The sequence below is a fragment of the Electrona antarctica genome, assembly GCF_951216825.1.
Source record: "Electrona antarctica genome assembly, chromosome: 19".
NCBI lineage: Eukaryota > Metazoa > Chordata > Actinopteri > Myctophiformes > Myctophidae > Electrona > Electrona antarctica.
In genome coordinates this window covers 23093829-23118122 of record NC_136800.1, presented here as the reverse complement: position 1 = coordinate 23118122, position 24294 = coordinate 23093829, and the positions used below count along the sequence as shown (strand labels likewise).

The 24294-nt window shown below is 45.6% G+C and overlaps 1 protein-coding gene across 2 annotated transcripts in view; it reads right to left on the bottom strand.

Moving 5' to 3' along the window:
• Nucleotides 1–24294, bottom strand: part of zfyve9a (zinc finger, FYVE domain containing 9a) — a 72873-nt gene that overhangs the window by 11192 nt on the left and 37387 nt on the right. For both annotated transcript variants that reach the window (XM_079488942.1, XM_079488943.1), the window contains exons 13-20: nt 18266–18490; nt 16060–16142; nt 15659–15763; nt 13465–13615; nt 10609–10689; nt 9431–9596; nt 8238–8343; nt 7486–7668 (exon numbers count right to left, since the gene is read on the bottom strand). In XM_079488942.1, coding sequence (XP_079345068.1) covers nt 7486–7668; nt 8238–8343; nt 9431–9596; nt 10609–10689; nt 13465–13615; nt 15659–15763; nt 16060–16142; nt 18266–18490 — 1100 coding nt within the window. The remainder of the gene's footprint in view (nt 1–7485; nt 7669–8237; nt 8344–9430; nt 9597–10608; nt 10690–13464; nt 13616–15658; nt 15764–16059; nt 16143–18265; nt 18491–24294) is intronic.

Sequence of the window (24294 nt, the reverse complement as noted above, 5' to 3'; positions counted from 1 at the left end):
AGGCGATCCGTCCGGTTCAGATGACTGCAGGAAGTTCTACCTGCTGAACAGTGTGGATGGAAAACTGAGAAGAGACCTTGGACTGGACCACTGCAGAGGGACACTTGATATCTTCCGGCTCCTAGACAACCGTTATGGCAACAAAACGCTGACGGCCCGTCTGATAATGAAGGACCTGGATGCAGTGCCAGCCATCAGGGGCCACCAACCAAGGCTAACTATAAACTTGATCCAACTGATACAAAGAGCACTGAGTGACCTACGAGATCTTCAGTTGGAGCACGCCATCAACAATCCGATGACTGTCAATTCCATAGAGGGAAAACTGCCTGTGAACATCAGAGAGAAGTGGCTATTTTTCCAGCAAGATCAGTACAACGGCGTCACACCTGATAATTACTTTGACAGGCTCTTGCTTTTCCTGCAGAGAGAAGAGCAGGTTCTAGAGATGATGGATGATGATCTGATTCCAACAACAAACCTTGCCGTGGCCGTAAAATCTCAACAAAATGATCGGCCCAGAGGTAGAGGAAGAGAGAGGTCGTCGTACACAAAGTCCACTGCCAGTGAAGTAAAAGCAGAGTATAAGCGAAACCCCTGTATTATGTGCGGTGATGTGACACATGGAAACAGATTTTTCAACTGCCAGGCTTTCAGGAAGGCTAACGCGACAGAGAGAAGAGCTAAAGTGAAGAAAGCTGGACTTTGCCCCAAATGCCTGCGCTCACACAAAGCTGACGGAGTGTGCGAGGAAAGATTTCTCTGCTCGAAAGAAGAGTGCAGGAAGAGAGGTGGCCCAGCTGACCATAATTTCCTACTCTGCCTCAGCAAGCCACAGCAGGCAAGGAAGGACGCCAGAGAGGCCAAGGAGGAAACTCAAACAGGAAAGAGGGAAGGAAGACCTCGAGGCCCAACAGAAGAGCAGAACACCTTGTTGGATGGATTGAATCTAAGCGAACAGCAACGTGAAGCTGTTGTGAAGGCGTTCACAAATAAAGTGACCTCCCTGGCACAGAACAGAAGCGTAAAAGAGCTCCCAGTCCTGATGATGATACTGAACGTCACAACGAACGGAGGCGACTGCGTTGGCACCCTGATAGACCTTGCCTCAGACACCAACTATATTACACACCGAGCTGCAGAAAGACTTGGGCTGGCCGGAGAGGCCATCACACTGGTCGTGTATGGTGTCGGAAAGATGGCAACCAAAGTCAAAACAAGAAGATACCTTGTGAAGATAAAAGTGTGGACCCCACGAAAAACCTTGAGGCTTCATGAGATGATCTGCTATGGCCTTGAAGACATCACCACAGCAGGTAGAGTGATAGACTCTGAGAAGCTGGAAAAGTTCTTCCCAGGAACCCAGCCGGGAGAGTTAACCCGTCCAGGGAGGATTGACCTACTCATCAGTACAAGAGAGGGACGCCTGGCACCACAAAGAATGAAGATGTCAGGTGACCTTGTGCTATGGGATGGGCCTTTGGGGAAAACAGTGTCCGGGGCACATCCAGACCTCTTTGAAGAAGTAGAGATGATGACACGCCACTCCTCAACTCACTTTGCACGCTCTATGAGAACGACTGCCGTCAGAGTGGAGGAATACCCCACAACAGACCTAAATGAGCACGATGTGAAAATAGGAACCACATCGGCCAGCAGCAAAGACGTTTTTGCCTGGTTCAAGTGGGACAGCGTTGGAGCTGCCTGCATACCTGCCTGTGGAGGCTGCCGCTGTGGTAGCTGCCCGCCAGGAGGAAAAGAGATGTCGCTGGCAGATGAAAGGGAGACCGAAATAATCAAAGCTGGCCTGACCTACAAGGAAAAAGATGAACACAGTGGAGAACCCCACTGGGACACGAAATATCCATGGAAGGAGTCACCAGCATCGCTCCCCAACAACCGCAAAGCAGTGGAATCGACATTCCTGAGGACGGAGAAACGTCTCCAGAAGGATCCAAAGTGGAAAGAAGCCTACACCAGGCAAATCCACGAGATGATTGAAAGAGGAGCTGCCAAGAAGCTAACGAAATCCATGATGGAAGATTGGAATGGAGCAGTCTGGTATGTGAGTCACCTGACAGCACCCAACCCGCACTCTGTCACCACACCGGTGAGGATAGTGTGGGACAGCAGCCAGGAATACAGAGGTGTAAGCCTGAACAGCATCCTACTGAAAGGACCAGACGTGCTTAACCCCATCAGAGCTGTATTGCTCAGATTCCGGGAAGGAATTCATGCAGCCATTGGAGACATCAAGAAGATGTACCACTCAGTGTGGCTTGAAGAGGAAGAAGTCCACGTTCACCGCTTCCTGTGGAGAGACTCGCCACAGGAGGAAATTGAAGACTATGCCGTCGTGAGGGTGAACATGGGCGACAAACCAGCTGGGTGCATCGCGCAAGTGGCCATGAGGGAAACTGCTAATCTGCCTCAGTTCGCTCACCTTGCAGAAGAAAGACAAGTTATCCAATGCAACAGCTACATGGATGACATATTTTCATCGAACAATGACCTGAACAAGCTGGAACAGACCTTGAAGGGAGTAGAAACCATCCTGAGAACCGGTGGCTTCCACCTCAAGCCCTGGGTCCGATCCGGTCAAAGTGGGAGGCCCAGTGCGACAGAAACGAAACCAGAGACACTGATTCTGCCTAACCAACTCACGGGAGAAGACAGCAAAGCTCTGGGAGTCGGCTACCTCGTCCAAGACGATAAGCTCTTCATCATGGGCTCCATCAATTTCTCCCAAAGAAAGCAGAAAATGAGGATGGGAGCTGACCTGAACGAAGAGGAAGTCATAGAGGAAACGCCAAACCCTTTGACTAGAAGAATGCTGTTAAGTCAGGTGGCTGGAATATATGACCCGATTGGCCTTGTGTCACCGCTGAAGCAGAAGGGAGTTATACTCGTGAGAAGAGCCTTCCAAGAAGCCGGCAAGATGACGAAAGACACCTGGGACGAGCCACTATCTGAAGAGCTCCGTGAAAAAGCAGTAGAACTGTTCGCAGAGTACGCAAGACTGAGCAACATCAAATTTCAAAGAAGTATCACGCCCGCCGGCTGGCTGGGCAAACCATGGGGCATCACTTTCTCAGATGGAAGCTGTGACTCCTATGGAGCCGTACTGTACCTGCGATGGAAGACTGAAGATGGAATAGTCACCAGGCTGGTAGAGTCCAAGGCAAAACTAACCCCTCTTGACCAGAGAGGCGACCCAACTAAAGCAGAGATCTGTGGAGCTGTGTTCGCCTCCCGTCTAAAGGGCTACATGCTGAAGCATGGAAGGATAGAAGTTGAGAAGTGGTTCCACTTCGTGGACAGCCAAACTGTGCTAGGTGCCATCCAGAGAGAGAGCTACGGATTCCAAACCTTTTTCGCTAATCGCGTCGGAGAAATCCAGAAGGCTGGCCCCGCAGAAGACTGGAGGTGGATACCTGGAGCCCTCAACATCGCCGATTTAGTCACGAGAGGCAACTGCTCCCCTGAACTGCTCGGGGAGAACTCCAAGTGGCAACGTGGTCCTGACTTCCTAGCCGATCCTGAAGAAGAATGGCCGATGAAATCTGCATCTGAAGTGGCTACTGCTGCCAGAGACGTCGTGAGCAAGCTGCAAAGGAAGGCCTTCTCAGCCGTCACTACCAGAGCACAAGCCAAAAAGACGCAGACAACAGACAGTCCTGAAAAGGAAAAAGAGAAAGTCAGAAACCAAAATGACGTGCCACAAGGCTCTCCAGACACCGCTGTCTCACTAGTGGAAGCAGACAAAGAACCAAAGAAACTTTGGGGCGCGGCCCTCGTAAATCAAGTCGACCTAAGCAAATACAGCTCGCTACGAGAGCTCTGTTGTGCTATCGCTGCCATCAGAAGAGTACTGAAGATCTGGTTGTACAGGAAGACGCGAGCCCGTACACCAGCAAAGTGGGAGGTACTGTCAGTGGCAGAGAGGCAAACTGCATTCGAAGAATTGTGCTTCGCAGCACAGGAAGGAGCAGAGTTTCCTGTAACCACTCTAAACAGACTCGTGGTTCACAAGGACGAAGATTCAGGACTCTTACTGTGCCGTGGCCGAGTCCAAGGCATGGCCGCAGGAAGGCCTGGAGTACCCTTAATTCCCTACAGTGAGCGGATCAGCACCCTTCTAGCAGAGGAAGCCCACAGTGTCAATCATGAAGGAGTGCCTGGAACCCTCCTAAGAATAAGGAAGAAAGCTTGGATAGTGCAAGGACCAAGAATTGCTAGAAAAGTGATCGACTCCTGCATGCACTGTCGTAAGAACAGAGCGAAAATGTGCCAACAGGTCATGAGCGATCTCCCTGTTGAACGCACAGAGCCGGCTGCACCATTTGAATACACTACGCTGGATCTCTTCGGCCCGTACACCATCAGAGACGCAGTGAAGAAAAGAACAAGCAAGAAAGCATGGGGGATAGTCTTCTGCTGCATGGCGTCAAGAGCAATACATGCAGACATGGTAGAAGATCTCTCGACTGAAGGCTTCCTGAAAACCTTCCAACGCTTCACCGCTCTGAGAGGCCATCCCAGAAAGCTCTGGTCTGACCCTGGAACCAACTTCGTGGGAGCTAGGCCAGCACTGAAAGAACTCTACGTGTTCTTGGCAGGAATCGACAAGGAAAAAGTACAAAAGAAAGCAGCAGAGACTGGAACCGACTGGTCCTGGGTGATACACCCAGCAGACTCTCCCCATCGAAATGGAGCAGCAGAAGCAGCGGTTCGCATAATGAAGAAAGCATTGAGCAGCGTGGGAGAAGAAGGCAACCTGACAGCACTGGAGTTCCAAACACTCCTATACCTAGCTGCCAACCTGTCTAATGAGAGGCCCATCGGAGCCAGAGCCCAGCTAATGGACGAAAACATTGAGGTTATCACCCCCAACTCTCTCCTGCTGGGACGCACTGGACACAGTGGAGACACCCGAGGATTCGAGTCTCCTGTGTACCCCTTTGTCCGTCTAAGAGCGATTCAAAACGAAGTGGACAAGTTCTGGAAACGTTGGAGCCAGCTGGCAGGGCCAGACCTGTTCATCCGGAAGAAGTGGCACACACCAGCTAGGAACGTCGCAGAAGGAGACTTAGTCTGGATGGCAGACCAGAATGCGCTCAGAGGCCAGTTCAGACTAGGCCGAGTCGTGGAGGCATGTCCAGATGGAAAAGGAGTCGTCCGAGACGTAAAGGTGAAGACGTGCCAAAGCATTCCCATCACCACAGGCCACTCCAAACGTGAACAGCTCGTTAGGAGTTGCCCCACAACCACCCTCCACAGAGATGTTAGGAGGCTGGTGGTTCTTCTACCAGTAGAGGAACAATGAACTAAGAAAGATTTCCCACTGCCGGCTGGCAGTGTGCTTCAGAGAAGCCAGTACTTACAGGTGCAGCTCATACGGCTACCGCTGAGCAGGACTGATGCACAAGCCCACCGCCGTGTGGACTTGTGTGGCGGGACTGTTTAGTTGGGGGTCGTATATAGGTGCATTCTTATGCGGGTACTGGCAACACGGAAGACGTCAACAAGCGTCCGCCCCATTTTTTAGCATATTTGAACCTTTTTATGGACAATATGTATTTGCTTCTTTATTTAGCTTTTGGGTGAAATGTGTAATTGTTTTATTAGTATAACCTTTTAGTTGCAATGACTTAATTTAGGTTGTTAGCGGTTTTCTTAGTCTTTACAGACAGAATACCGAGTGGGAGGTGTGGAGTTATTCATACCATTTGATGCCTTTTGCCATAGGTTGCATGCATCATGGCACCCTATATGGAGCCATGAGTTCCCAGATTAGCTATCTTGAAGCCGACCCCCGAGCAGGTCCGCCTCTCAGGAGGTTATACGGCAGGACAAGGCTATTTTCTGCCTCTTTCTGTAAAAACACCAACGGAGGCAGAAGTCTTAGTTAACTGACCAAGGCTTAGGCCTTTGCAACCAAGATTGAGCCGTGTAAACACACGATCTAACTTCTAAATGGACTAAAGGTATGAGACGCCACTATTTCTGTATTAACATTATATCATTGACAATATCAGTTAAATAGCTGTAAACATAATGTGCTATTTGCTCTGTTTCTTTGTCATCCAAACAGGTTTTAATTACCTGACAAACCATTAGACCACAGTCTAGCTGACAAAAGTCTGACTGACACAGTCTAACCAACTATTACTGTCTTGCTTGAGTCTTGCTATTCTCATAAACTAGAGTTTAGGCCTACAGGCAAACTGAATCCATCCATTTGTAATCATAGTCCTACCAACGTGTGCGTTAATTATATGTGTAAAGAAATGACCAATAAATAATGTAAAAGACACCGGTTTGGATTATTTAAACACTGGAGTAACAGTTTCAAGCTTTAGCATTAAACAGTATATGTCCGAGTACTTTGCTTAGTAGTAACCATTTAGTTGTTATAGGCCGTTCCAGGGCCTTAGGTCTGATAAATACCTAAATTGTGCACGATTGAACAAATCAATTAATTAAGCAGCAATAAAGGTGAAAATATTAGATTCCGGAACAGTCATAGCAAATCTACAAGCTCAAAACGTGTTGAGCGTTATGAGCTTGTAGATCAGCTATTTTTGCTACATTTGAATTGAAATCCTGAATATATATTTGTTTCTATTTTTGAATTGGAATCCTGAAAAGTAACCTTTTTATTTAATTTCAAATGCATTTAGTTATAGTTATATTCATTTTACTAAATTAAACTAAACTAAATTAAAATCATTAAGCTACATATATAGACTGAAGTAATTAAAGAGAGTCATGTTTGCATGTTTGGAATTGTAACAGCTGAAATCAATAATAAATCAGTATTCTGATATTAACTTGCAGGCCACATTAAGTGATGGTGGGGCCGCATGTGGCCCCCAGGCCGTATAGTTGTGTACATGTGTACAGTATGGTCTAAATCAGGCCTGTCGAACTCAACTTGGGGTGAGGGCCACATTGGTCAAAAGGTCACTTGATGTGGGCACAACGCGTGCTCATACACATACACATACTCATACTCATACTCATACTCATACTCATACTCATATATATATATAGTTAGCCCACCTCTAAACCATATGGGACCCACTTGAGGCCCATATAGTTCAGCCCACCTTGAAACCATATGGGACCCATGTAAGCCCCACAGAAATACGACTCCGACTACGGATAAGCGGTTGAAGATGGATGGATGGATGGACCTGAAATCAGTAGGCTAAGGTAGGTAAAACTACTGTAGAAGTAGGAGATCCACAAGCTCAATGTCGTCGCTTCACGCCACGTTTAGAGTTGTGGATCTGCAATTTTTTATGCTTTTGTGTGACACTGTAGTACGATCAAGTGGAACATTAATTTACAATAAAGAAATAAGAAAGAAACATAAAATATAAGTACGGCGGTTTCTGCCCTGACAGCGCCATAATGTGGGATGGCTTGGACTCTTCCAAAGCATAGCAGCACTGCAGCAATCAGTCAGAAGAACTGTACCTGGTCCGAGTCCAGGGTGACGCGCAGGCCCAGCTTGGCCATGCCGTCCTCCTTGAGCAGCTTGAGGTGTGGGCACAGTGCCACGCAGAATGCCCGCGCCACACTCTCCGTCAGCCGGCTGTGGTCGGCCGGGTCGCTCAGAGTCAGACCGCTGGGCTGGTCTTCACTCTGCAGGAAGAACACCTGAGGAGCACACACGCACACACACACACGCACACGCACACGCACACGCAACACGCACACGCACACGCACACACACACACACACACACACACACACACACAACGTTCACGATGGTAGTTACAACGGAGCAGTTTAACAGCATGCTCACACACATTTGCGCACCACTGATATAGAAAAAAACTTCAAAAAACTGTCAGGATTTAGAAGACATTTGCAGAATCTGGTCTCGGGCCTTAAACCAGGTTGGTTCACAGACTTTTCAATGCCAAGAACCCGTGGTGAAAAATAACTAAGTATATCGACTTACAATAAGTAGGTTTTTTTCTTTTTTTAAAACTTTTTTTTTACTTTACTTATAATTATAAAGTATTACCAATTTTCTGTTTGATTGATTGAAAAATGTATTAACAGTTTGCAGAATTACAGTACATTTCAAGCACAAACTCAATACAAAGGCTGTTAACCGAAATCTTTACTGTATTTTTACTTCTACTCCCCTTCTACCTATAAACAATATAATCAGAATGTTATGGTTTGCTGTGCTGTGAAAGGTCGCTCAGCCGTGGTACCTCAGTCCAGCGGATGACCTTGCCGTTGGCCTTGAATTCGGAACCGTGGAAGATCTTCACGCTAGTGATGGACTCCATGGACTTGCCATCGATGGGGCTGATCACACTGTATGAACAGCGCACACACACACACACACACACACACACACACACACACACACACACACACACACACACACACACACACACACACACACACACACACACACACACACACACACACACACACACACACACGCACACGCACACGCACACGCACACAGACACGCTTTAATACCAACCTATACTTAAAGTTGGGAGTCAGATTTTGTTTGGCAGATAACAGCGGCCTGCAGTAAGAGCGGATTATATAGACATTATATTGATTTCTCCAGAGGGCTCAAGTTGACCGAGGCGTGGAACATTTGCATTCAGAGCACAGTCTGAGCTTGGAGCTATGCCGCGCCGCGGCGCGCAGCATGCCATGCATGAAGCGTGCACCGCCCGTGGAAATGAGCTCACGGGTTCTCGTCTGAATTCTACACCAGTTTTGCATGCGTCGACTCAACATAATGCACGACATTGCACGTGCATGCCTCACGTGTCTGGAGTCTGGAGAAGGCATGTGTCATCACACCAGCATGTGTTTATTGTATACTACAGCATACAGTATATACCAATTATTTGTTCATCTTCCTCCAATACATTGAATAAAATGTATTTACATATTTCTTTTTACAGAATGGGTTCCCCCAGATTGATAATTGATATGCATGCGCGCACGGGTTGCCAATAACATCTTTTTATCTGTGCCAAGAACGTCTGTTGACGTCTTTTTATAATTTATATGTATTGATTCAAAATGGTCTCACTGATATCTAGGCAACGCTTGGCTCACCTGTGGTCCGTCAACTAAATTATTCCCCGCCATCCACCGCCATTAAAAGTGCGATCTTAAGGCCCAGACGGTTAGCTCAACCGTCTGCACTCCATCTTTAAAAATACGATCGCAAGATCATTTCACATTGTAACTCCAGTCTCCCTGCGTGGACCTGTCTCCCTGCATGGACCTGTGGACCTGTCTCCCTGCGTGGACCCGTCTCCCTGCGTGGACCCGTCTCCCTGCGTGGACCCGTCTCCCTACATGGACCTGTCTCCCTACATGGACCTGTCTCCCTGCGTGGCCCTAGGGGCTCCCGGTCCGTTCCTCTCACCCCTTGTTGAAGTTGTGGTCGTCTTCGGTCCACTGAACGAGGACGTGCTCCTGGTTGTCCTCCTGCTCAGCCTGCTTCCCACAGACGATGGTGAAGTCCTTCATGTCCCTCAGGGCCTGCCGTAGAGAGTCCATGGTCTCCGCCGTGATCTGGACCATCACGCCATCTGACCACCACCACCATGTGGAGAGGGAGGGAAAAAACAGCAATGCTCATCTACTGCCATTGAGGTCTATAGACGTCATTTGGTGTTTTCTGTGTTACGACAGAGTGCGCTCTTCCTTCTGCAGGCTAATCTACGGCTTCCGGATCAGAGAACAACCGGAATAAAACTTGATCAAAACAAATTGATCACCTATCAAATTCAATTATAGGATTTCACAAACATAATAATTTTTCTCTGCTTTCTGTTCCCAGATAGCGTTTTTTGGTGAAAACTAGCTATATTCAACTGCCAATAACTAAAAGAAAGGAACATTGCAGAAACACACTTTATCCTCCCGATGAAAGTAAAGATTATCTTCTTTCTTTTGAGATATTTGATATAGATATTTGGTAGAACAAAATATTCTGTGTACAAGATTAGTAAAAACGCTGGCTGCAGACTGTTTTATAGAAACTGGCAGATAAATAGAAACTGGCAGATAAATTATTTAAAGTATGTGCTGTATAAGTTGTATAATGTATCGGAGTGCTACAGTTAATCAAATGAATCGATTTACCAATATTCTATTCTATATTATTATACATGAATCACTATACGTTACAATAAAGTTGTTATAAAATGCCTGCGGTCTCCGAGGCTACCTATAACTAACCTTCATGGTGTAATGCTTAATCAATCATTCCATATCCATATATCCAATTATCCCCCATCCATCCGCTTTATGTATCCGTCATCAATATTGATTCACTGTTGCATGAAGTGTGGCACAATGTAGAGGATTTACACCTGCACCGTTTACATTTTGTGAATAGACCAGTAACCTTTGTCAACAGCCATATTGACCCCTTTCCAACTGGGATCCGTATTTTGGGCATGACATTATATGGTCAAAGATTTTCAAATACTATTAAACAATATCAAAGTGAGCTAAAATAGCTATTTTCGCTATTTGTTGTCACACCTCGACGTGTACAGTGCTAGGGGTTTAAAGATCCACAGACATAGTTCTCACCTTCTACAATGCTGGTCTTGGCCAGGTACCCCGATGAGGCTTTCAAAGCCCCGCTGAACACAAAGAAGCAGGCGCCAGTCACTGCAAAGACCAAGAAAGGGACAATTTAACCGTAATAACTTTCAATTCAACTTCAGGCATGCAAACAGACCGAGGGTGAAAAAGGTGACAGTGTGCGGGGGATGCGATGTGCCGCATGCGATGCGCCGCATGCAAAGCCCGCGGCGCGATTTTGAGGGTGGGGGGGGGGGTCATGGGGAACACTACAAGGTTATAGTACACTTAAGGCTCTATTTTCATCCATGCTAAACCCTTATCCCTAACCTACCTTTTACTATTTTGAAAGACATCTTTGAATAGTTAAAATAGCCAATCTACAAGCTCACAATGTGTTGATGGATGAAAATGTGCTGTCGCATGTATGTATGTGATCTGTATCTGATTTTTAAGCTCACGCGCACTGCTCATGAGCAGTGTTCACACGCAAACTTTCACAGCTGCATCTTGTTGACAATTACCGTGCTGTGCAGTGTGCAGATACAGGCAGCGATGAGTCCGTCAGAAAGATTTCTCTGGGCTCCACCCATAGGCTCCACTGACCCAGAAATCGACATGACCCCCCCCCCCCCCCTCAAACGTTTTTTTAACGGATTTGCATAAATCACACAGGTGCCCTAGTTGGAGTAAAAACTGTGAACGGCGTACATCAGGTTTTAAACCTTTTCAGGCCGCGACCCCCCAAAAATAATCATATTTGAACCTCCCACCCTGAGAACAAGTTATCTGCAGACAAAATGTTTTCATACTTGATGTTTGTTTCATACTCTGCTTTGAGTGCTGAATGTTAGAGCCTGTCCACTCTAAGGCTTTGAGTGCTGAATGTTAGAGCCTGTCCACTCTGAGTGCTGAATGTTAGAGCCTGTCCACTCTGAGTGCTGAATGTTAGAGCCTGTCCACTCTGAGTGCTGAATGTTAGAGCCTGTCCACTCTAAGGCTGAGTGCTGAATGTTAGAGCCTGTCCACTCTAAGGCTGAATGTTAGAGCCTGTCCACTCTAAGGCTGAATGTTAGAGCCTGTCCACTCTAAGGCTGAATGTTAGAGCCTGTCTACTCTAAGGCTGAATGTTAGAGCCTGTCCACTCTAAGGTCTTTGAGTGCTGAATGTTAGAGCCTGTCCACTCTAAGGCTGAGTGCTGAATGTTAGAGCCTGTCCACTCTAAGGCTGAGTGCTGAATGTTAGAGCCTGTCCACTCTAAGGCTGAATGTTAGAGCCTGTCCACTCTAAGGCTGAATGTTAGAGCCTGTCCACTCTAAGGCTGAATGTTAGAGCCTGTCCACTCTAAGGCTGAATGTTAGAGCCTGTCCACTCTAAGGCTGAATGTTAGAGCCTGTCCACTCTAAGGCTGGAACGTTGATTCTGCCACCTGGATCTCCACCGTTTGTTTGTTTTCATCAACCTCCAATGTGGAGATTTCTCCATTTCTGGCTAAAAAGACAAAGTGTGCCATATCTCTCTCTATGAATTCATTCATTGCCATCTGGTTGTGTTGGTAGTCCCTCAGAGGGAGCTTTGGACTTCCTCAGACTGTTTTTCTTCCAGCGTGTGTTGTGTTGTGGGCAGATTGCAGAAATAAATAAATGGATATCAATCACAAAGGAGTTTCTCACCAATCAACCACACTCTGTGGTGGTGTTTATATTATGATGGTTCAAAAATCTTGGACGTGCAAGAACTGCTGCCGAAACAAACTTTGGTAAGGCACTGATCTCGAGTCAGGTCTCAAGCCCAAATTTTCATTTACTCGGTCTCATCTCGGTCTCGCACATAATTTCACTTGGACTTGACTCGGTCTCGGATCAAGGGACTCGGGACCCCCCCCCCCCCCCCCACCCCCAAGTCAAGAGTCCCTACAATGCAACGAAATAAATGTTATGAGGATATTATGAGGAGCCCATTCACATTAACATCATAGGAGAGCTGTCTTGTTAAGTAATAGAGTGTAGGACCTACACGGCGATTCGGACCCCTCCCACACTTGGTCTTGACTCGGACTCGCTTTAGGTGGACTCGACTACAACACTAATAGTTACCTACGGGGCTGGTGGTGGATGCTGATGGTAGTTAACTTAGTACCTGTAGGGTGCTGGTGGTGGATGCTGATGGTAGTTAACTTAGTACCTGTAGGGGGCTGGTGGTGGATGCTGGTGGTAGTTAACTTAGTACCTGTAGGGGGCTGGTGGTGGATGCTGATGGTAGTTAACTTAGTACCTGTAGGGGGCTGGTGGTGGATGCTGATGGTAGTTAACTTAGTACCTGTAGGGGGCTGGTGGTGGATGCTGATGGTAGTTAACTTAGTACCTGTAAGGGGCTGGTGGTGGATGCTGATGGTAGTTAACTTAGTACCTGTAAGGGGCTGGTGGTGGATGCTGGTGGTAGTTAACTTAGTACCTGTAGGGTGCTGGTGGTGGATGCTGGTGGTAGTTAACTTAGTACCTGTAGGGGGCTGGTGGTGGATGCTGATGGTAGTTAACTTAGTACCTGTAGGGTGCTGGTGGTGGATGCTGGTGGTAGTTAACTTAGTACCTGTAGGGTGCTGGTGGTGGATGCTGGTGGTAGTTAACTTAGTACCTGTAAGGGGCTGGTGGTGGATGCTGGTGGTAGTTAACTTAGTACCTGTAGGGGGCTGGTGGTGGATGCTGATGGTAGTTAACTTAGTACCTGTAAGGGGCTGGTGGTGGATGCTGGTGGTAGTTAACTTAGTACCTGTAGGGGGCTGGTGGTGGATGCTGGTGGTAGTTAACTTAGTACCTGTAAGGGGCTGGTGGTGGATGCTGGTGGTAGTTAGTTAGTAGTTACCTTTACGGGGCTGATGGTGGATGCTGATGGCCTGCGTCTGGTAGTTGCCGTCGTCGTTCTGAACGCACACCAGGTGTGAGTCGGCCCTGTCGTTGAAGCACGCCCCCATGGCCAGCACGTGCTCGTTGGACTTGTTCATCGCCTTCATGAGCTGGAAAGGACAAACATTATCTGTGTATAATTAAGCCATTAAGACCCGCGAGGACCCTATTCTACAAAATGTTTCTGACAAATTCTGATAAAACGTAATATACATCAGTGGTGCTCAAAAAAATGTCCATGTCAAGGACCAACCAAACTTGTACGCGTTAATTTGGCCGGCGATCCCCATCTCAAAACATTTTGTTCCAGGGACCCCCAGAAGCAAAGACATGAGTTGAAAATGTTTGCTTTTAAACATGGATATTCAAAGATTTGCACAAATGTTCCGATTTTTCTAAAATAGCAGATCTACAAGCTCATCGTGCCACGCTTATGAGCTTGTACATCTGTTATTTTTTATTAGCCAAAAGTATAAAATGACACTTTCCCGGTCTTAATGGGTTAAGCTGCTTGACAGGGTGTTTGGGGACTGAAATGGGTTAAGCCTTAATTGCGTTGGGCACATGGGTGAAGTGTTTCTTTTTTCTTTTTTTTTGTTAAGTGGGTTGCGTTCGAGATGACAGATTGGACGAGGACACAGACACATTATGAATAGCACGGATATCATTACTCGCAAAAAAATAAATAAAAAAATAACTATTAATTTCCTTCAGTGACTCATTGACGGATGGCGTTTCTTTGAATATGTCCTTCACAGCTTGAAAATTAAAAATCGGGAGCCATTTTTAGCCCACTCGCTGCGTTAAAAGGCCGGGCGTCGACATGCTGTTGTCAAACGGTCCCCGTTTTCATGTTGCTGGGCTTCCATCTGTCGCTGCGTTCGGTGGCCAAACGACACGGTGGCCAAACGACACGTTGGCCAAGCCACACAATTTGGCTCTGTAATTCTTCTGCTCGGTTCCTTCGCCAGAAACAGCAACTTGTAGATCTGCTGTTTCTGGTGAATGTTCCCCCTGGCTGGGGTTACAGTGGTTAAGCTCTCCAATCCTTTTTAAAAACTAAAATAATAAACTGGTTTATTTGTCACAGTCCTCCTGGCCATGTAAAAGGACCCTTACTCATCAACCGGCGGTTGAGGAACGCACAAGCCAACGCCACAAGCGCCCGGATAACAGATGTGCCACTTATATATATATTCTGGGAAGATGATGTTCAGAAGTTAGAGTGGTTATTTAATAATGAAGTATTTAGAACAGCACAGTTTGTTTCTAGAGCCTGGAGTAGAAGACAATCCCAGCTCTTCAAGTAGGTCCATGTGTCTCCGGTTACAGGCCTAATGGTGTATTTTATTTTATTTTGTATATTATGTAATCTGCCTTGCAAGAATCTTGGGTGTAAATTTAGTATTCACTTGATCATTGTTTGCAAAATGTCATGTCGGTTTATTGTCATTGTTTATGTAAACTGTAAAAAGTGTCCTGTAAGTTTATATGGGCTGGGCTTCTTCGGAAGCATGACACTTAAATAAAGAATCAATCAATTAATCATAATATATCAACATCAATAGACTGGGATTGTGACGGAAAACGGTACAGTAGAGGTGTTTAAATTAGGGATGTCAATTATTTATTAATTCATTAATGAATAATTGATAACCTTATCGATCGATTAACCAGTTAGTTCATAAGCGCTGATTTAAAACAAAATTGAGAATCTTAATTTCCCTCAATGTCTAATATAATTAAAAATCTACATTTTGCTGATATACAGAAAGAATACAAAAGGCATATTATATTCCTTAATCAAATATTTATTTGACCATTTGAGATACAGGGCCAGGCAATGGCATCTTTGTATGAGGAATAAAATTAAATGAAAAGTGTCTTGTCTGTCACATCACATGCAAAAGCAGAGACGTTTCTGTGGCGGTGCGGGGGACTTTTCTTTTTTAACCGGCCCACATGTGCGTTCCTCGGCCACGTGTGCATGTTATGCAGACAGCATTACAGTCACAGAAAACCACCCAATGAACTGCAGAATATTCGTTTAATTGTTAACTGTTAAGTTTAATTGAAGAATTTCTTAACGGCGATTAACAATTAACGAGATACAAGACAGGAGGAACTGTGAGGCTTTTAAATTAGTGTCTCACCTCATTGTAGCGGTTACTGGGAATCTTAATGCAGGTCTTCTTCACCTCCATGTCCACCACCAGACCTTTCACCACCGGCAATGTGTACTGATAGTTACGGAAGTCCTACGGCACAGAGAAACAGCACTGATAGTTACGGAAGTCCTACGGTACGGAGAAACAGCACTGATAGTTACGGAAGTCCTACGGTACGGAGAAATAGTACTGATAGCTACGGAAGTCCTGCGGTACGGAGAAATAGTACTGATAGCTACGGAAGTCCTACGGTACGGAGAAATAGTACTGATAGCTACGGAAGTCCTACGGCACAAAGAAATAGTTTGAACCACAATTCCATGCGTAGTGAGAGACAAAATGGGATTAAAAAACAATGGGAAATAAGTGAAAAACAAAGCTCTTACTGCTAGTAGATTCATGATGGTGTGACCGGTTTCTCCAAAGAGAGGTTTTCTGAACCGTACACTGAACAGCGGGCAGGGATAGACTGGAAAAATAAAGTGTTCAGTTGTTACATCATCCAAGTTTAACACACATCAACCTAGAAGGTAGAATCACATTACTGTAGGGCGCATGCTGTCACACCGAAGTGGTTCTACCAATGTGGCGGTTTGTGCTAATGCTTTTTTTTGCGGAAATCCACAAATGGCAGGCTAGTTTTCCTGTAACATAGCTTAATATTCATAGTTGCCCGTTGCTTTATAATTTGGGCTTATTTCTGAAGTGTAGTTGCTTATTTGGGCTTGCTTTCATGATTCTTTTTAAAAATAGCTGATGTAATAGGGCTCAAGTGATGAAACTGGTTGCTTCTTTTGGATTTGTTTTCATAGACCTGGTCGCTTGTTTCACTCACAGAATCTGGCAACACGGAGCTTCTCACCAAAACAAACAAAGATAGCATTATTTTCGCTAGTCTTGCTTTGGAGTTGATTGATTGGTAGGCTATATATTAATTGGTAAATGGTAAATGGTGCATTTATATAGCGCCTTTATCCAAGGCGCTTTACATAGATTGTGCATTACATTCACCCATTCACACACACATTCATACACCGATTGCGGCGGAAGCCATGCAAGGTACCAACCAGCACATCGGGAGCAATTTGGGGTTCAGTGTCTTGCCCAAGGACACTTCGACATGTAGCCAGGAGGAGCCGGGATTCGAACCGCCGACCCATGGATCATTGGACGACCTGCTCTACCTCTTGAGCCACAGTAATTGAGAGTTGATATTGAGAATATGGTATCTAGTTCACACTACACCAGTAGTCAGCCCTGAAACATGACGAGCAGACTAGAAGTCCACTCTACAGGGTCTTTTTCTTTTCTTTCTGGTGTTAAAAATGTTACAAATGTCTTAAACGTCCTTACATTTTCACTTTAATGTCAGCTGGGGACCTCCCAAAAATCATGTGTGGACCTGGGGTCTCGACCCACAGGTTGAGAACCCCTGCCTAAGCTGAGAGAGAGATGAAGCAGGGACCCCGCCATTACATATTGGATTCATGTTATGTGTGTTTTCTGACATTTAACCACTTAAACCCTCAATACTTCTCAGTAAACTTGACCTTTGGCTCTGTACTTGATCTGATCTTTTTTTCCTTCTACACCATCCCTCTTCAGCAAAAATAGCCGATCTACAAGCTTATTAGGCGATTATGTGATAATTGTGACAGGCCTAAGTCTGTATTGTGTTGACATCAAACATTAACTCATTAAAACCGGGAAAGCCTTGTCACATATATATATATATATATATATATATATATATATATATATATATATATATATAATACCTGAGGCATTTGTAGCCTCAAGTATTAATGGCTTAACCAAGCACAGAATCTCACAGACATAAATACTGTGCCTCCTGTAGGGACAGTAGTGGGGGTTAATCCACAGAAGCGCGAAAAATAAGACAGCGATTTCAGCAGAACTCTACAAAGCTCCTTATGAACATCTATTTTTGGCCTTATCTCTGCAAAACAGCTGGAAACGAATCACCATATATTGATGCATCTGCTGGAGATCTAATTAGCCTGAAAACCTGTCTCAGGAATCTCCTCAGCAGGGGCGGAGCCAGGAACTCTTTATGAGTACGGCAACGCCAATACGAGGTAGGCAGATCAGGCAGCAGGAGGGGATTTGGTGTCAGAATAAAGTGCCTCTTGAGCCAAATCCCTCACAAGGCTTCATGACATGGCTCATGCTGCGAGCTTGTACATGCTACTGCTATTTTTTTATTTCTTTACAATTCTTGGAGAAAATAAATCATGAAAGTGAATCATTTTGATTTCAAATTAATAAGAACATTTTTTATTTTTTTAAATCCCTGCGTCCTTGGCACGAAAAAGTTTCTCTGCTAAACACAAGTTTCCCGAGTTATGTTGCATTTGTTTTATTGGGCGATTCTGATAACTTATGAGACATAATGAGTTTTTCCGCAGCTACTTTGTGACACGTCACACGTTTGGATCACGTGACCGGAAAAAAAAACAGTCTCACTAGCTAACCGCCATCATCAGGGTTCATCAATATGTCCGTACACGGACAAATGTGTCCGTGGCAAAAGTGTCCTGGCCCCATCAACCCCCTGCCTTCTCCACTTACATCGGTACTCGGCCCCCAGCCGCAGCATGAGGCGTATGGGGAACACCTTGGCCCAGGGCGTCTCCCACTTCTGGATGAGGACGGCGAACAGGTAGGGAGGGTTGGGCAGCAGCAGGTCCGTCACCGACTGGAAGGACGGGCTGATGTAGATGAAGCCGCCGTGCTCCCTGCTGCCCAGGAAGCTCTGCGTGAAGAACGAGTGACTCAGGTGGCTCAGCACGGTGCCTGGATGGATGGGAGCAGACGGGAGCACAGTGTTCTGATACTGTATATCACATAGCAACACCAGTTTTTAAGCAAACTCTTTAGAACAGTGGTTTAGAACAGAAGCTGCAAGCTTGTACATCTGCTATTTCTGAATTAAAAAAACAAATAGTTAGAAAATGTTTCGAATGAGTTAAAATGTTTACGTAGATGCACTGCGATGCGACAGAGCTCAAGACCCTGATGCTAGATAAGTGAGTGTGGCGGGCAGCGATTCAGGAGTCCAGAGTTGGTGTTGGCTAGACCGCACTCACTCGCACATGGCATTGAAAAGTGCTGATGGGAGGAGATGAAGGGAGTGTATTTGTTAATGATTTATTCAGATGGACAGTGGAGAGGGTGAGAGCCGGGATGAAGGCCGTTGCATCATGCAGGGACATTACGCCTAATCGGTGAGTGGAGTAAAAATTACTTTAAAAGATTATTCTTTCATTTATCCAAGTTTAGGCTAATAGTATTTATTTTTACAACCTAACTGCATATCTGTGTTGTCGGATGGAAACCTTGTAGCTTGTAGTTCTGTTATTTTTGCTACTTTTGCACATCAAAGTATGAAATAGGGCATTGATTAATAAATAAAAAGAAGAAATATCGTCTCTGTCGGGTGGAAACCTCATTATGTCCAAAACTGTTACTTTTCAGGATTAAAATTCAAAATGCATCAAAAGTATCAGATCGACAAGCATTTCGAGGTTGCAGATTTGCTACTTTTGATGCTTTTGTGTGACACTGTCGTATGATTAAGGAGGGAAAAACACAAAAGGCTAGAATATAAGAGGTTTCTGCCCTGACGGCAACGACATGGAGATACAAGGATTCTGACTGGACAGCGGCACTATGGTACGACCGACTGGTGGCTTCCTGCCGCGGCCACAACCAGAGGACGGCAGTTCAAGGACACCGCAGCGTAGATTCTGTGAGTGGAGCGCGTGTCCTTTCTCACTAGCGTCATGCTGCTCACGTGGCCACTTTCATAACCCCCTCACCCCCGCACGCACACACGCACACACACGACAGGAGTGAGGAAAAGATGGGGAGGTGTGAGAGAGGAGGAGGATGCAGGATGGGAATAAGGAGAGGAGTTGGTGGAGGAGGAAAAAATGTGGCTTAACCACTTAAAGGAGTAGTTCACCGCACGCGAAGAGTCTCCGCCGGTTATCAAATTATTGGCTTATTATTGCAAAACAAAATCTCCATGAATTCAATGCTTCACATAATAAGTCATTCTTTGGGGGTGAACTACTTCTTTAAGCCCTATTTGAAAATAAATGGTAATAGTGGAACACACACACACACACACACACACACACACACACACACACACACACACACACACACACACACACACACACACACACACACACACACACACACACACACACACACACACACACACACACACACACACACACAACGTTTAGAATTCTTTGAAATGTTCACCTATAAAATGGTGAAAATGTCTGAAAAAGAACTCGCCAGCCCAAAATAGGGTCAGAAGGTTGAAAGCAGTTAATGTTGCAGTATATATATATATATATATATATATATATATATATATATATATATATGTACGACAGGGGAAAGGTGGAGATGTTAGAAAGAGGCGGGGGGGGGGGGGGGGGATGGGATGTGGAGGATGGAGGAAGTGTGAGAAAAGGAAAAGCAAGGCAGAGAAGACAAGGAATTGGAATTCTAATTCTCATCATCCTTTGAAGGGCTGAATATGAAGTGGCTGCGTGGCTTAGTACGTGTCAATTTATTCTCCCAGATTATTGTGGATAAAAGACTGGCTTAATCTACCACGGGAAAAAAACACCCTCTCCAAACGCAGGGAGCTGATGGTCACTCAGAGCTAATTCATACTTTTGCTCCAAACGCAGGGAGCTGATGGTCACTCAGAGCTAATTCATACTTTTGCTCCAAACGCAGGGAGCTGATGGTCACTCAGAGCTAATTCATACTTTTGCTCCAAACGCAGGGAGCTGATGGTCACTCAGAGCTAATTCATACTTTTGCTCCTCGGTGAAAACATCTCATTTCCGACTGAAAAACATGCCGAGTCGTGACTCGTATGTGACATTACACGACGAGGCATAACATTACAATTAGGTTTAAAGCCTAATCCAAAAATAGCGGACCTACAAGCTCATGACGTGTTGCGGATGCTTGTAGGTCGGCTATTTTCAGCACTTATAAAAGCTTATAACCACCGGTGCGAGCTCCACCTGCAACCTTGTATTACACATGTGGGGCTTCGTGTTACTAATTATCTGGGGAGAGGTTACGAGTGTCAGATGGTACGTAAATAAAATAATAATACAAATACATAAGAATGACTTAGTCATAACTGCCAGGTGCAGAATGCTTTCGTTTATGAACATCTATAATCAGTTTGTGTGCCGCAGCAGCCTCTGCCTCAGCTCACGGCTTCACGTTGCAGCGTTCAGAGTATGGGTTTTATACCGTTCAGACTATGGGTTTTATGGGTAAGTCTCCCATTGGCTTAGAAGCAGCCTATAGACGAGGCAGCCAATCATGAAAAAGTGTCCTCTACATCGCTACTAGAGGTAGTAGCAAATGTAGTCCAGGTGCTTTTCAAGCACCTGGCCAAAAAACAGCAACCCTAGCAAATGGCGAGGAGACCGCGTGGGACCAGAATGACAGACGTTGCGTAGATCTGAAACGACAGTGACAACGCGAGCCCGGCTTCCCCCCTTCTGCAGCGCGGAGAGCCCTTGAGTTTGCACGTGAGCTGTGAACATGTAACCACCAGAACCAGCCCGGGAGAGGCAAAGAGAGCCGTCAAAGTCACCCGATATTAGCTGGTGCTCACTTCGCAGCGTGTGGAGGCCGAATGCAGGACAAAAGGGGAGGTGGGGGGCCCTATGGAAGCTGAGCAGATGAAAATGATCAGACAAAAAAACTGGATCTGGAACGCTATAAAAATGTAAGATGATACAGTAAATGATCTTTGTGGAGTGCTTTCTCTTGATTATGAAATTGGTTCCTATTTAGATTAGTTTTTTGGGGCTTTATTTATAGGACAGTAGACTGACAGGAAATGGGGGGAGAGATGGGCAGTGACACGCAGCAAAGGTCGTTGGGATGGGGATTCGAACCCACGACACGCCGTCAGGCCATTGGTCCCTATCATGACCTGAACACCCTGAACATTTATAAGAGCCGGAGAGACGGGGCGACTGTTACTGATATAGCAATGATTACTATTACAATATAGAGGTTTAACTTCTAAACCTCTAAAAAAACACTTTCTCTCCTTTCTAAAAAAAGAAAATCATTTCACACATCATTACAAGGTGACACTAATGTTTGTGCCATATTTTGGGGGGTATTCCCGTGGAGGCCAGAGACTGGGCTGTGCCACGCTAACCTGGTTTCCTAAACCAGAGCAGCCGAGGGCCAGCCGTCTCCACAGAGCTCCAGCCCAGAGCTGGGACATTACGTCAGTACTGCTGGGGTTATATTAGCTCATACTTTAACTTGGGCAGCAGCAGCTCTCTGTGATAGATGGACAACATCACCTGAGGACCTCCGCAGCTAATGAGCTTTTCCACTACCGGAGTATTTCCAATACTTACTCCACTACATCTCGGCTCCAAATATTGTACTTTTACTCTACTACATATTATATGAAAACATTAGTTAGATTTGGATTATTATTACCAAACTTACATTAACCACTTCATTTTGGCCATTTGAAAATAGAGGATCTACAAGCTCACAATGTGTCGCGATGTGACGCATTGTGAGGTTGTAGATCTGCTATTTTCAAAAGATGCATGTATACATTTGAAAACTTGAGCCGGGACATTCTGCATAATGATTACTTTTGGTACTTTAAGTATATTTTGATGCCAATACTTTTACTCGTGCTTTTACTTGCAGTATCGATACTCTTACTTAAGTAAAAAATCACACCCGTGTGAACTGAGTGGTGTAAGGTTTTATATAGCATGATCAGCTGTGGTCTGACGTAATGTCTGACGTAATGAAATAAGGTAAGGTATTATGTAGCCTGATCAGCTCTGATCTGACGTAATGAAATCACACCCGGATGTGATTTCACAACTGGCTGTTTCTGCGCAGAGAAAATGACCACGGTTGCTACGGTCATCCAGTTCACCCGGGTGTGATTTAATTACGTCAGAAATTATTTTGAACATAGCAACCATGGTCATTTTTTTATGCACACAAAAGCCAGTTGTAGGAGTGGTTTACACCACTCAAAAATGAGAGCAGGAGTGGACCTGGTGACGTAGGAGGGGCCCGGACAGGAGTCAACCCACAGAGCCTAGTCCCTCCATATGCCAGAATAGTACCTCTCAGTCCCGGCATATGATGTTCGCGAGACCCGAAACCCCGATGACCTTGGGATACATCACTGAGGATACGTCCCAGTTGCATCCATGCGATGTATTTTCGTTCTGTGAGTACTTTTCCCACCACATTGGTTAAGGCGCATAACACATGTAGGCTATGATACAGACTGACAGCGAGTCACAGACCGATGACCTTTGCTGCGTGTCACTCCCCGTCTCTCCTTCCCTGTCTTTTCAAAAAGAAAAAGAAGGAATGGCCCATGGGGCCGGGCCGGTTCCGGTGAGCCGCCCCATGTCCGAAACGGTTGATAAATGACAGAGTTACCGTGTGGGGGTCCCTCTACTGTACCCTCTACTGCAGGGTTCCCCAATAGGCGGCCCGCGGGCCATTTGCGGCCCGCGGAGTGCCCCCTTGTGGCCCCTGGAAGATTTTTTTTTGAGGGGGTCCCAGATATAAATGGTATTAAATGGGGGTCAGTAGCCTATGCATGTCAAACTGGGCATCCTTTTCAAATGGGGTCTTGCCCTGAAAATGAATTTTCAGGGCAAGACCTCATCCTCATGCGTGCAGCCTCGGCCCCCAGCCTGGTACCCTAGTCAAAATATGGCCCTTGAGGAAAATTAATTGGGGAACCCTGCTCTACTGTACTGTACTGGCACACCCAAAATCATCATAGATAAAGTTAATATGTGCGTGTGTGTTAGGTTGCGCACAGGTGGTGAAAAATAACCATGCTGTTTTCATGATCAGACCCAGCCAACCAACCAGCCAGCTAGACACCCACCCACACACATAGCTCCGAGTGGTTGCACCACTCAAAAACACTTTCAACCTTGCGTCCCTATTTTGGGCATGACACTATAGGCGAACATGTTCAAAAGGCTTACAAAAATAGGCAGTCTACTGTAAAAGCTCATAACACGACTCGTTACGAGCTTGTAGATCTGCTATGTTCGCAGTATAAAATACGGTAGGGCTTACGTGTGAAATATTCACACGTGCTCACTCAGAGCAAACTGCTGTCACTGTGTAAGAACTAGAGTTATGGGTTGGACCATGGACGATACCAGGGCAAACTGCAAATCCTGACGATGGTCCTCCATTGTCCTTGACATGCGACAACTAGTGGAAAGAATTTATGTTTGCCGTCTCCTACCTCAATTATTTCCTCTGCTGTGCAGCGGAGCAGACTAGTTTATTGGCTCAAAATAAAAATTTCAAGATGTGATCCTGGTGTAATATTATCATTACAATCTTAGCGTTCGGCACTTTCAGAGTCACAGTCCTTGACATGAAAATGTTTGAGCACCACTGATAAACCGTAGCATCATACGTTTTTCCCCAAACTGTTAGGACTTGGAAGACATTTTGTAGAATCGGCCACAGGTCATTTATAAGTGGATTGAGTGGTTTGAGCCTGGTGG